General features: G+C 37.4%; 1 protein-coding gene across 1 annotated transcript in view; it reads right to left on the bottom strand.

Moving 5' to 3' along the window:
• babam2 (BRISC and BRCA1 A complex member 2) overlaps positions 1-14,142 on the bottom strand; it is a 71,404-nt gene that overhangs the window by 27,858 nt on the left and 29,404 nt on the right. Inside the window, exon 6 of the mRNA XM_026285409.1 lies at positions 12,601-12,675. Coding sequence (XP_026141194.1) covers positions 12,601-12,675 — 75 coding nt within the window. The remainder of the gene's footprint in view (positions 1-12,600; positions 12,676-14,142) is intronic.

Raw genomic sequence — 14,142 nt, 5'->3', positions numbered from 1 at the left:
AATGATTTCTGAAGGATCATTGTGGCGAGTGGGGCGGGGCCGAGAGGCGTGGGAACGAGGAGTGAGGCCAGGTGTAGTGATTGGAGATGAGTTGCACCTGCGCCCCACCGCCGGTATCGAGTCCCACGTAGGAGATGGAAGGATATAAAACTGGAGTGATTATAGTGAAGGACGAGAGAGGACCAGGCCTGGGCCATTATGTTATGGTTTGCTTTTTATTTATGCGCACCGGTCGTCCGTGAGGGGCTGGTGCGCTGTTTTGTGTTTATTTTGAATATTAAAGTAATTTTTGATTGACCGCCGGTTCCCGCCTCCTTCTTCCCGATGATTACAAAGGTTATATCGTTACAATCATGTGCACTGAAGACTGAGGTAATCAGCTCAGCAGAAAAACTCAGCTTTACCACTACAGGAACAAATAAAATGTGTAAAAATCAATTAAAATAGAAAACACTTCCTTTAAAGTGTTTCGCAGTATTATTGTTTTTACTGTATTTGTGATCAAACAAATGCAGCCCTGGTGGACACAAAAAAAAACAATTTAAAAAAACAGTAGTGCACCCACACTTAAAGAGCTTAGTGTTTACACTGGATGCAAAACAACATGGTATGACAGGTTTAATAAGTAAAATTATGGGTACTTTGTTGTATCTTATAATAGGGATATTAAAATTGCCTGAACAAGAAAACATTAAGTATGGGATTAAATCAAAACCTTTCACAGGGCAAGTGTCTGATGGGTGTGCACTGGGTTCAGTTGTCTGACTTGGGTTATTATGTCCAAAAAGTTTAATTTAGTGTGATTACTGTCATGAAATTATGAGACAAGACACATGACAAAGCAAATGAGACAATATCAATAAATATGCTTGATTAAGTCCAAAGGATTAACTTTAACACCTAGTAATAATGAATCGCTTATGTATGACCTGGCTTCAATACTGTAGTAATCAATATACTGTAGTAGATATAGTCAACATTTATGAAGGCAACTGAGTGTAATCACAATAATCACAGACTATTAAAACATTAATTGCCTATAAAGGTGTGGATAATGCAGCTAGATCCCTGTAATGACACAAAAGTATCCTTCATTTTAAAAGTATGATCACCTGGCACTTGACTCGTTCTTTACTGTGACGGCTGGCAGCCAACACGTCTACACATCTCTATGATTTTGCAACCACATACGCACACTTGTGACTCACACCGGATGTGTAAATGTGGAGTCAGCAAAAATGCTGTTCCTTTCCTGTATTACGGGTAAAGTTTATGGCATTCCACCAAAGATTGGACTGCCAAGATAAAACCTATGTACTAAAACTCACAGAAACGCTTTCAATATCTGCAGAAAACCATACGACAATAAATCAATAAAAGCAGTAGTAACTTAGTAATAGTTAACTTAAATATAACATTTCTGTTGTAATATATATTAACCCTCATCAATTTGTTCACCTTTGTGTGTTTTTCATGAAACCAAAAAAGAATATTAAGCATAAGGCCCTGGCTGCTCTTTTATATATTTGCCACTGGACCACAAAACCAGTCTTAAAGGAAAATGACAAAAATTTTCCATATTTCACTATGTTCTTCCTTCAACTTAAACGAGTTGATATGTACCTCTCCCATCTCAATGCGTGCACGTAATCACTGTAGCGCTCAGCGCCACTATGTTAATGTTTAGCTTAGCACCATTAATTCCTTAAGATCCAAAAAGGGATGAATTTAGAAGCCACCAAACACTTCCATATTTTCCCTATTTAAAGACAGTTACATGAGTATTTCAAGTGAAGTCAAGTCTGCTTTATTGTAAATTCTTTCACATGTACAGTACATACATACAGAGAATCGAAACTGCATTACTCTCAGACCCCCGGTGCATACAGGTAACACAAACGGTAGAACCTAAAAATCTAGATCAAATATAAAATATAAGATACAACTATACAGTAAGGGAATGTACCCGTTACACAAGTAAGTATGGTGACGGGTAAGTATAGTGGATAAAAATGTATGGTGTAAGAGCACTTCGCAACACTTCGACATCGGCACAGTAATATCATCACTCCTGAGAATAGTGCAAGCATGCAGGGAGGGGGGGAGTTTTCAGGAGTGATGATATTACTGCGCCAAGGTTGAAGTGTCATAATTTTTTATCCGCTTAGAAAATTGCCACATTTTATTTTGTGCCGCCATACTTATTCATGTAACTGTCTTCAAACAGAGGAAAAAAATGAAGTGTTTGGTGGCTTCTAAATTTATACCTGTTTGGATCTTAAGGAATGAATGGTGCTAAGCTAAATGCTAACACAGTGGCACTGCACACTACATCGATTAAGTGCATGCACTGAGACGGGAGAGGTACGTATCAACTCGTCTAAGTTGAGGGAAGACCTTAGTGAAATATGGAAAAACTGTGGCGTTTTCCTTTAAGTAGCCAACAATACATCATATGGGTGAAAAATAATTTTTCCTTTATGCCAAAAATCATTAGGATATTAAGTAAAGATTATGTTTATGAACATATTTTGTCAATTTTTCTACCGTAAATATATCAAAACTTAATTTTTGATTAGTAACATGCGTTGCAAGGACTTAATATGAACAATATCTTAAGATCTTTACTCAATATTTTTATTTTTTTGCATCCACAAATTCAAATTGTTTTTTTTTTTATCGTTGTATCTCGGCCAAATATTGTCATATCCTAACAAACCATACATCAACTGAAAGCTTATTTATTTTTGAAAAGACCCTTATGACTGGTTTTGTGGTCCAATGTCACATATAACAATAGCATGGACTGGGGTGAGTTAAGTATTGGTTGTATATTGAAGCACCACAGAAGTGAACTAATTGCCCAAAGGGGATTAATAAAGATATACACTAAACTAAACTAAACTAAACTTCATGGAGAGACTTCATGGGCCAAAATCTTTACTTATGTACTTGACTCCTATTCAGCAGACTGCTCAGATCCATTGTCTTTTCAACCAATTTGAATCTTGTTTGTGAACTTCTCCTATGACATTTTATTTTGATCCTCAGACCCAGCCCAACCTATAATTTGGCCTCTTAAACAGCAGCCTGATTGTTTGTCGGAGTGATGGGCTTAGCTGCTCTTTTCAGTTCTTCATCGCCTGTTGCATTAAAGATCTTCAAACCAGCAATTATCTTTCTTTTGTCCCGTTTTTTTTTTTTTTTTTACTCGTCACTCTGAATAAAAGTGATGCTAATGTCAGGGCTATCTCAGCTAAACATATAGGAGTGGCATTCTTGAAGGTTCACAGGCTTTTGCAGATTTGCTTTATTGCTATAAAAATGCTCAGGTGAACATTATGAATGTCAAGAAAAAGAAAAAGCAAGTAATTATTGACGCACATCATGCCAAAGATTTTATACATTAAAGTGAGTGAGATGGATTTTTACTTCTTTTTAAGAAAATAAAAGTCATACATGCCCATGCAAAAATCTTCCAAAGGTTTGTGGGTGTTTTTGCATGTTTCTTCACAGTTGCTTGGGTGTTCTCTCCTACATGCTATGACATTCTGTTCCTTCCCTACTGACGTTATTTACTTATGCACAAACAAATATCCATTATATACGTATATAATATAGATATAGATAAAGTATTCACATATATTACATGACTGGCTGTACAACAGTAGACAAAGCTAATGAATGCTACAAAACCAAAGTCAAAGCTAACAAATCTGAACCCAGAGATCAAACAAGCCCTAGAGATCCAGAAGAGAGGTGTTCAGCAGTTTATTTCCCCTCTTACAGATGTCTGCTCTGGTTTCTGATGGCCAAGCAATAGTGGAGAAACAGTTTCAGAAGGAACCTGCAATTACTTCAAAGCTCTTAAGATTCCTTGGGCTTGAGTCAGTGTTTACTGTTAGAGTGCTCAATCCGCCTGCAAATTACGACTACTGGTGTTGGCATGAAATGCTCTGCAGTCACGCACAAATCTGGGAGTGTCTCAAACGGGTACAGTGTGCCATATAGAAGAATCTGCTTTGATCACGCAGGTGCACAGTGTAATGTCTAGATATTTTCTCTGGCTTGTTTTTCTTTCTCTAGGACTATTCGTAAACAATATTATTTGGCATCTATACCACATTATTTGGCAACGTGAAAGAAAAGCGGAGTAAAAACACAGATATTATTGGGATGTTGATCAAGTAAACATTTGGATATGATTTCCGAGTTCCCAAAAGCCATTAAAGGTATATCACTTTTCAAGTAATACCTTTTTCTTAACAAACATCACTGCCTAAAATAGCATGCAAGAGTGGAATAAATTATTTTGATTGGTTGAAAGACATTTAAAGTTTTTGATTAGATATGAAGTTTCAATATTACATCGCAATGTTCTTTTTGAACTTCTAAACAACATTTTGGACTTTCAATCAATCAGTAATAATTTCTTTACTTAATTTAGCCAGTTATTATCTGGACACAATTAACTGACACACTGGCATATATTTGTGTAGACATAGGAAGAAAGTACACAAGCCCGATGGATAGGCGCCAGTTGAAGCAACTTGACTGTTGGGCAGTTAATTATACTCTGAATGTCATCTTAATGAAGGGGTTTACAGTCATAGTCGTTGATGTCATACCACAGTCTCCTCCATAACACTCTTGTCAGATCCATTTGTCCATGTTTGCACAGCAATAGAAGGCGTTAAGGATTTTTTTGTTTTTTTTTGAGCGAGCAAGTGAGTGAGTTAGGGGACATGGAGTGCCAATGAGATTATGAGTGTTCTTGAGGTGGAATGGCACTGCATTTCTGTCATCACATGACTCAACATACTGTGTTGGGCAAACAGTTCTCCAAAAACATTGCAGCAAAACTCTACCTTTTTTCAAAGGAACACAAGCAAGTCCTACAGTGGCATGCTTTCTCAAAGCAAAAAGGAACTTTCCAAAACAATCTCTGCTTATGTGTTGCTCAGTTCTCAGATTCCAAATTGTGCATAATCCCAGAAACAGTCACTAAATGGCTATATTTTTAACAACATCATCTCAGCAGAAATGAAGTTCTTGACGTGACCTCTTCAGTCAGTCTGACATATCTTGACAGCGGTGCTAATACATGAGAGGATAGAGACTCCACATGCAGCACAGCACAGATAAACAAACAAGCAGCCAAAAGCTCGCTGCTGGTGCTGGCATAAAGCTGAATGGTGGGTGTAGGCCGCTGTTAAAGGGGCTTTATGTCACTCTGCTCTCTCCTAATCGGAGCTTTGCTGGAGTGGGGAGCGCCGGTCGGAGGAGACGTCAGGTGCTCAGATTGATACGCCTCTGAGGCGCTGAGAGATCACTGACAGGATGTGGGCACTCAGGATGTGTTTCAAGTGTCTCAGAAAAAAATTCTGACAAATGAACAGAATGAGAAATGGACCAAGAGAATAAACAAGGGCAAATAAATGTCTTAATGTGTCCAACCTGGCATTCAAAACGCTGTGGCATCATACAAACAGCTATTTAAGGTTTAAAATGCAGCTATGTGTGCCAATGAGATGTCACTGTAGTTGTGGCTACTTAGGGACAGAGCAATAGAAAACAATTATGACAGACAAAAAATAAAAACATGGATAACGATAGCTTTTATTGTCTGTTGCTTTATACAACCGGTGTAGGAATTTGTGTTTACAGTCAGTGTTTGATTTAGATTGCACTACTACAAAAATGAAGAATGTTACTCAAGTATGTGCTTCATTTGGATTTTTTGGTATTCATGGTTAAACACTAGTAGTTACATACATCGTATTAGACAATATTTAAACATTTTTGGAATAAGCGGATAACATTGTTCACCTGGCCAAATGATTTGCGATGTTTTGGTGCATCCTAAAAAAATAGCCTTGCAATTTTTATATGAAATGCTGTTCATTTGTATATGAACAGATTATATATGTATTCTAAGCAACAGATGACAGATGAGCTAGAAAATTATTCCATGTTATTCCTACAAAATAAATAAAAATGTAAAATGAATATAAAGCCTTTCCTTGTACTTGACATGCACAAGAAAATGAGTCAATTAAATTCATAGACGTTATAACACAGCATGCTGCATATGAATCATAAAACCCATTATAGGAGCACATTTGATGTCAGTTGGGCAGCACAGTGCTTATGATTTCACAGTTTGACTGCTACAGTAAATCTACTACTCTCTTACATATTAATAATTAATTCATCAATATGAATTAAATAAATAATATTAATAAATTATGCTATTCAGGGCTGATGAAATCGAATGCCTCATGGTGAAGTTTGTACATGGTTGCTGAGAAGAGCTTCTAAATCTACCAGATTATTAAGATTATTCTAGTGTTCCTGAAGCTCAATTGGTAGAGCATTGAATTTTCAAGCAAGGTTGGGGGTTCGATTCCCTGGGAACACATGATAGGTAAAAATTGATAGCCTGAATGCACTGTAAGTCACTTCAGATAAAAGCGACTGCTTAAATGCATAAATTTAGTTTTTGAATTTTAATTTTAAATCCTAAGGGTTACATCACCCTAGGGATTTTGGTGTGATTGTGTGAAAGCACCACCTGAAGACTGGGTCTGTGGTATAATTCATAAACAATTCATAAACAGTTTGCATCTTTGCATGCTCCGGGCACAGTTATCATAGTGTAATGTGTTTCATGAAACTCTTTTCTGCTAAATAAATTGCCTTTCGGAGAGCAGCTTGCATTCTTCACATCCCTCGCAATAATACCACTAGTTTAATGTAATAAGATCTAGTCAGTGAACCTATCCTGGAACAACCAAGGCCAACTAAAACAAGATTGGCAGTTTGGCAACACTGCAGACACACTATGCTGTGACATGAAACATCTGTTCTAGATACTGCACATAACAGTGTAAAATCAAAAACTGAAATTAAACTTATTATGAACTGCAATGCCATCAATAATGCAAAATTATTAACATACACAGACCGGTTAGGAAAAATGACAATTTTATAAAAGTATTAACAACAGAAGAGCAATTTACTAGACATATTTCTTACTGGGTTACATTTGGTTATCATTTACCAAGTGACACATGAAATTGGGCCAACATGCTGTACTATAGATATAACAGAGTTGGATTGGATGCCCAGTTTTTTAAATCAACAATCAATGATATAGAAATAATTTTCTATAAAAAACTTACGTCATCCACCAGAAAAATTGTGTTTTATATAAAATAATAATAATAATAATAATAATAATAATAAAGTGTACCAAAGATAAGTGTAAAGATAATTTTTTAAATTTTATTTAATAACAAACCTAAAACTAGTTTTTACCTGATTGACATTATATAAATATATAAATTGTGTAATAATAGATAATTTGTCTTATAATAACCTTATAGTCCGATCTATCAAGGAAGCTACATCTACACCAATGGAAAAACTAATTTCCTTGGTGCTCCACCTTAGATTCATAATCCACACATTTAGTTCTCAAGGTTTTAATGTCCAAGCCACACCTGAATATATCCAAAGTTGGCCTAAATGTTAATAGTGTGCAACACCCTTTACTCGGACAATAACCTTCAGAAAAAACATGGATTTCCAGACTGCACTACCGAACATATTGACCTGTTTAGATACAATGCAAATATGATGTAATCATAAATTAAATTACACTCTGTAAGGTCTATGAGGACAACATGTTAAACAAACTTAGAAAAATCTTTGTAATCTGTGCCTATGACAGAGAATGTGACGCCAACCAGTGCCCATGTCAAGAAAATTCATGGTCTAATTCAATGTGTGCTTAATGCAGCAGGGGGTTTCTATGGCACTGACGTTGAACCCGATTCATTAAACCACAAGCCTTCAATCATGTTTCAAATGTCTATCTCCTTTCTTTCTGTTTCACAGCCCCTTACATTTCTCTTGGATATGGTCAATGCTTATCCTAGTTTAAAAGCAAACCATGCCCAGGGCTGTTGAACAAATGTGCATGGACAGTGTTTATTAACTTGATACTAATGATATTGATCTTGTATGCCTCTCATGTGCCAAGGTAAAGAGAAAAACAAATCACAGAGAGGGGAAAAACATTTCCCCTGCCATTTTTTATATGTGTTAATTGAAATAATAATCAAGATTTTAATTGGCACAGACAGCCTTGAAATTAATTGTTGGATAAGAGTTAAATCATGATAAGGTTACATTTCTTATTATTTTTCATCTTTTTTTTTTTTTTAAAGGAAAACACAAAACACTTTATATGTAAAATATTTGTCAGAAACGTCTTAAGATCTAATTGAAGCATTGAAAGAAAGAATGGGAATAAGGGAATAAGGGAAGAGAACATTAAAATGAGGGTGTCTCCTGCATAAATGAGGCTGGGGAATGGAGGAGAGCTGAAAGGCGCAAACCTCAGTGCCAGCTTTACCCTGGACGCACTCTGGTGACTGCCGCCGCTGATGTTAAGAGCGCACTCAAATCAAGAAGGAAAATTACTCAGAAAACAATTAGAGTAAAGCTAATTGGCCAATTGGCATGAGGAAGGGCGGGAAGGCTGATGAATATAATGTGGCAGTCTGAATGTACAGTAGAGAGCGGATGTACTGGAAAAAAGCAGCAGAGAATCAGCACATTCAACAAGTCAATTGAAATAATTTAATAATATATAAAGCAAAATACATCTAGGTGATAAAGCAAAGATTCCATGGTTGATGACTCCAGACAATCTCATTAAGGTGATCCCCAGTATACACCCACTGAAGCAGCTCATCCTTGTCTCAGGATCATTAACTTTCAAATGTTATTTAAACAGAACCAACCAAAACATACATATTAGAAAGAATATGAACTGTTAATCGTTAACAGTGGGATTTAATAAAAATAAAGTGTTAATGCCATTCTGTGTTTAATGTCGTCTGTTTTAAAGCAGTTGGGTAATTCATTCATTGTTTTGCTCAAATAAAGACCTACTTTGAGAGTGTGTTGATAAACACGTTTATATTGTTTTACTTTCAGTGTGCCAAGTTTAACATGGCAAGAACAGACCTAGAAATGAATCTGGTTGCCACGATAACTTCACATGATTGCTGTTGATCTATCTATTTAAAATCACTTAAATATGGCACTGTACACTGAGTGTCAATTGGTAGGTTTGCTATAGAAAAGCTAAAACATGCAAATAAGTGTGACTGACCAAATCGACTGGCTCAGTTTGACCCACCCCGAGCTCAAATGTCAACCTACACCCATGGTGTAGCATCAGATGGGTTATATTTTGCATGTGAATAAGCTTTTTGGTTTCACTCTTGAAATGAACAAACCTGTCATCTGTGATTTGTTGTGCCTTTCATTTTATTCCTGGTGTGAATAGGCCTGTCGTCAGTGATTCGATTTGCTTTTCATTTCACTCTTGGTGTGAATAGGCCTGGAGACAGTGTTTTTGAACCTGATTTTAAAATAAACATGTTTACAATGTAAGCATAACATACAAGTTGTAATTACAAGATTTGTTGCACTGTGTTGCTGTTTTTTATGCTTTTCAATAAGCAGCCCTTGGAGATACTAAAACCATGATAGCAACAGACCTCTGTGTTTAGCTCTCACTTTAATTCTTTCCCTTTTATTTTTAATTAAAACAACCACTTACTCCACTATAGTGACTTTATTCACCAGCAACAGATTGGCCCTTTAACAACAGCCAAAAAGAATCTTGTAGATCTGGCACGTGACTCGCCAGAGTTGTCTAAAATAATCAATGGCAGTGGCGGAGGTATCCCTGAGGGCCAACGGAGCAATCCCCCTCCTCACCCACTGCACAGGAAGTCAGGTCTCAGCTTGCAGCCCGCACGGCTCCAGTGGAATGAGACTGATCAGGCTTGTCACGAACACAGAGCCTCAGCTTGCTTCACTGATGGCTGCACAAACTAGGACAGCTGACATTTAGAGCTAAACGGGTACCATGCTAAACTGAGCAACAAAAGAGCAATGAACAGTAAGGGACTCTTGTTTTGTTATGTAGCCTAAAATGAGCTTGAATATTTAAATTGATTGAAATCAGAGCATTCCTGTTTAGCATAGTTAAATATTTTTGGAAGAGTTAGGGCTCCTACTTTGAGCTCCCACAGTAGATCCAAAAGTCTAGCAATAGTATGTCTTGGGTTTTGTCCTTCCCAGGAATGAATCCACTCATACCTGGTAGGATTGTTTCACTAGAACATTGCCATTGTCCTCTATTTCTTGCCACCAATGCAGACTGCTCTCATGACAAGCCCTCAGTTCCCTAAGGGACACAAGTGGATTTGCAAAGGTAAACATGTCCAGGGTGCTCAGATAAAGCCAGCGAGATGGCACACTCCAGGCAACTATCATGCTACACGACACCATTTCAACTGATGTCTGGGAGGCAAACCTGGAGAGGAGGGGACGTCATGCGAGATTTGATGAAGATTTAAACAGTCAAAAAGTCATCTAGTAGCAGCTTGTTTAAGGAGTTATAAAAAGGCAGTGATGTTTGGTTAAGAATTCACTTAATGATAGGTACTCAACAGAAAGAAAATGGAGTGAAGTTAACTACTGTACATCGTCCTTTCTCCATTGCCAGCAAGTGTCTCTCTCCACCTTTATAAGCCCCTTTCACACTGCCATTCCGGCAAATACACGGGTAAAGTGTTCCGGCAATTGTTCCCGGGTCGCTAGATTTTGCACTTTCACACTGCCAGTGATTACCCGCGATATTTGCGTGCTTTCACACAAAACCCGTAAAGATCCTGTAACGACACGTGACATCAGGGCGTGACGTTTCAACATACGAGTCGAAAACGTTAGGCACGTTATACTTTCACTGACGCAAGTGAACGATCTCGGCGTCAGCGCGGAAAGTGAGGAACTAACTGATCTCTGCTTCATTACAGTTTGCACATATATTCATCGCGATTGTTGATCTTCCTTCAAAACAGCCGGTAAAAGAGTCGCATTAGATTGGCATTAGATCTGGTTTTCGTTCACACAGCGCTCGTCCCGGGTTGAACCCGGCAATGTTACTAGGTCCCCGACCCGGGTTCAATGTCGGAATCAATCCACGGGACGTGGTTGCTTTCACACAGAAGGTGACCCGGCAATGTTCTGGCAATATGCCGGGTCGGACGTGCAGTGTGAAAGGGGCTATAGTGTGATGAAAGCCAATGACCACATTTACATTCACCAAGGTCCATTTACCAGTTGAGCCAGGTGTGTCCTGCTCCTGAAGGGCCAACGTCCTGTAGTGTTTCGCTTTAACCTGCCTCAACACACTTGCCTGTAAGATTCCAGTAATCCTGAAGACCATTTAAAAAAACAAAAAAAAAACGTAATTTTGTGTTTAATTATGACTACAGCTAAACTCTGCAGCATACTGACCCTCCCGGCTACATTTTCTCAAATAGCTTGACCTTCTACAACTTTAGGCTTCTAGTATCAATTATCTTAATTTGGACATTCACAGATATCAATGAATATCTACACACTAAAGTATTTTTTTTCAACAGGCAACTAAATATAGCTTTGATCAATGGTTATTTCAGACAATGGTTCAAATCAAACGTTTTATTAGTACGCAAGTACGCAAGTATGCAAGTACGCAAGATCATTGCAATGGATATATCTTCAAAATTCCGATTGATAGATTTCTAGTAATCAAAATAATGATTATATACTCTCTTTCTGATATAGTTTGTTCTTTGCTAAAGGGTAAACAGAAGTTTGAAATAGCTGAGTAATAGTATATCGTTTTGAACATTCCAAAGCAGGAACAGGCGAGTATTTAACTATGTGCTGCAAGCTATCCTTTCAGAAACACAACTAACACACAAAATTATGACAGTGATGAGAAAAGCAGTTAAAACAGCATCTGACCATAGATATGTGGACATGGTTGACCCAATATGTATTTTGGCACTCCAGTTCATGTACATGACCTTTACTGTCTGACCTCAACAGACGGCGTGAAGAAAGTAATTTAATTATGATTGCATTATAATTGCATTATGGTCCACTGGGAGTGAACTGTACATGTCAATGCATAAGTGTAGTGTACTGCTGAGGGACTAAACACTGAGATGGTGATGCTGATGATGGCTGCTATTTTCCGTATGTTTACCATCATTTCGGCTCTCTTGGGGAGGACAAACATGGCTCCGACTGGAAAAGGCCATAGAGCAAGGGCCTCCTAAGGCCGTACACACCCTCTCACGCACACATGGGCACAAACATACACACAGTGGTGAGGCAGAAATGTGGAAACAGAAAAGAAAAAAAGGGGGGAGGGCAAGACACAGGGTGACTGGAAGGAGAGGCGAGAGAGAGAGGGCCTGCAGACACAACACGGCTCAGAGTTGATTGGGAGTGACAGGCTGCTGATTAGTCAACTCGCAGCCTACACACGCACAAACAAGAGCAGAGAAATGAACGCTCGCACAAGAGCGACCTATTCTTACATGCAATTTTACATGTAACGTTTTGTGAAGACATTTTCATGCACTGATAAACAGATAAACATCCTTTCTCTGAACAAATCAAAGATATGGGGGTTTATGATCTTCCTGAGAATGTGTATTGATGTAAATGTCTTACTTTGAGAAGATAGATGGGAATGTTGTTAAAATCCACAGGGAGTTTCAGAAGGAATCGAGCAGAAAACTCCCCCGTCTAGAAGAAGAAAAAAAAACCCATCAAAAAGCACACACACATTCTGTAACATTCCTCACACAGTAACCTATTTGTTAAAGGAATAATTCTCTCATTGTTTCTCCTCCTCATGTTGTACCAAACCCACCTGACTTTCTTTCTGCCATGGATCTCAAAAGTTGAGCAATTCTGAAGAATCTCCCTGATCGCTCTTTTCCATTAAATTAAAATGAAAGGGGATAGAGGCTTTCAAGATTAATAAAAGCAGCAAAAGCCACATTAAATACACTGCTGTCCCTGTAATGGACCAGCAATGTGTCTGAGATCCTAGGACAGGCTACAGCATCTGTGAAATCCTACACAGGACAAGCGGTTTGGAAAATGGATAGATGGACGGAAGACATACAACAGACTTTCCTATTACGAAAATATATTACAAAGTCAGAGTCATCACAGATTATCCAGTCAAATAAGCACACAAATTTACCCAATAGCCTACAGACTATTCATAGAGCTTGTAGGCTACATTGTGAATAGTAGGTTTATTTAGAGCATTGGTAATCTGGATTTGGTAATCTAAAAAAGATCTGGACCAAGGTGATCTTGCTAGGAAAACCTTGCACTAAAGTAAAATGTATAAGCAAAATATGGGATTTCCAAATGTTAATATACTGAAAACTTTCTGATCAAGTGGGAGTCATAAGATTCAAAAGGTATTATTCGCTGATAATCTACAACTCCAACACCATTATAAATGAAGCTTTAACAGCCAACTACCGGATCAGTAAGTGAGAAGAACCAATTTGTGAAGGAATCATTTAAATTTACATTTAATTAAAAAAACAAATCTGAGTCGCACAATGCACTTCACAGCTGTAAATGATTTTGTTTCATAAATGATGAACTTTCAACTCTTAACTAACTGAATCAACTGAACTAAACTGAGCTGAAAAATGACACTATTGTATTTTGCGGAGCTGCTTCACTGCTGAAACTGAATTTGTGTTATAATTGATTAATTTTGTAACAAAAATAATAAATTTCCAGTGTATTAATTTAAAGTTTTTTTATTATTATTATTATAATCTGCATTGTATAAGGTGCTTTATAAATAAATGTAACATGACTTAACTGCTGTCATTGCAAATTATTCATTTACTAATCAGAAATCACTACTTTTGTGTTAATAATACCTTGGGTTGAGGCTTAAATTAGTCTTGTTTGGCACACAAATCCTTTAATTATATATCTGTTAAAGGAACTACTTTTTTTTTTTTTTTTTTTACATTGTATTGTATGTCCCTCAAGGTGGTGTGTGTATATAGGCATGGTTGGGTCAGTACCCTCAATGTACTGATGCATTTGGCAAGCCACTACTGTCAAGGTGTAATTTTGATTCAATTTAAAATTGAAGTGAAGTTCATATTTAGCAACATGTGACAGTGTAATGCTGTGCTCCAAGAGTATTCACTTCAAATTCTCTTCAAA

The sequence above is a fragment of the Carassius auratus genome, chromosome 17 (assembly GCF_003368295.1).
Source record: "Carassius auratus strain Wakin chromosome 17, ASM336829v1, whole genome shotgun sequence".
Taxonomy (NCBI): domain Eukaryota; kingdom Metazoa; phylum Chordata; class Actinopteri; order Cypriniformes; family Cyprinidae; genus Carassius; species Carassius auratus.
The sequence above is the reverse complement of the archived record's forward strand: the minus strand, read 5'-3'. Positions and strand labels throughout refer to the sequence as shown.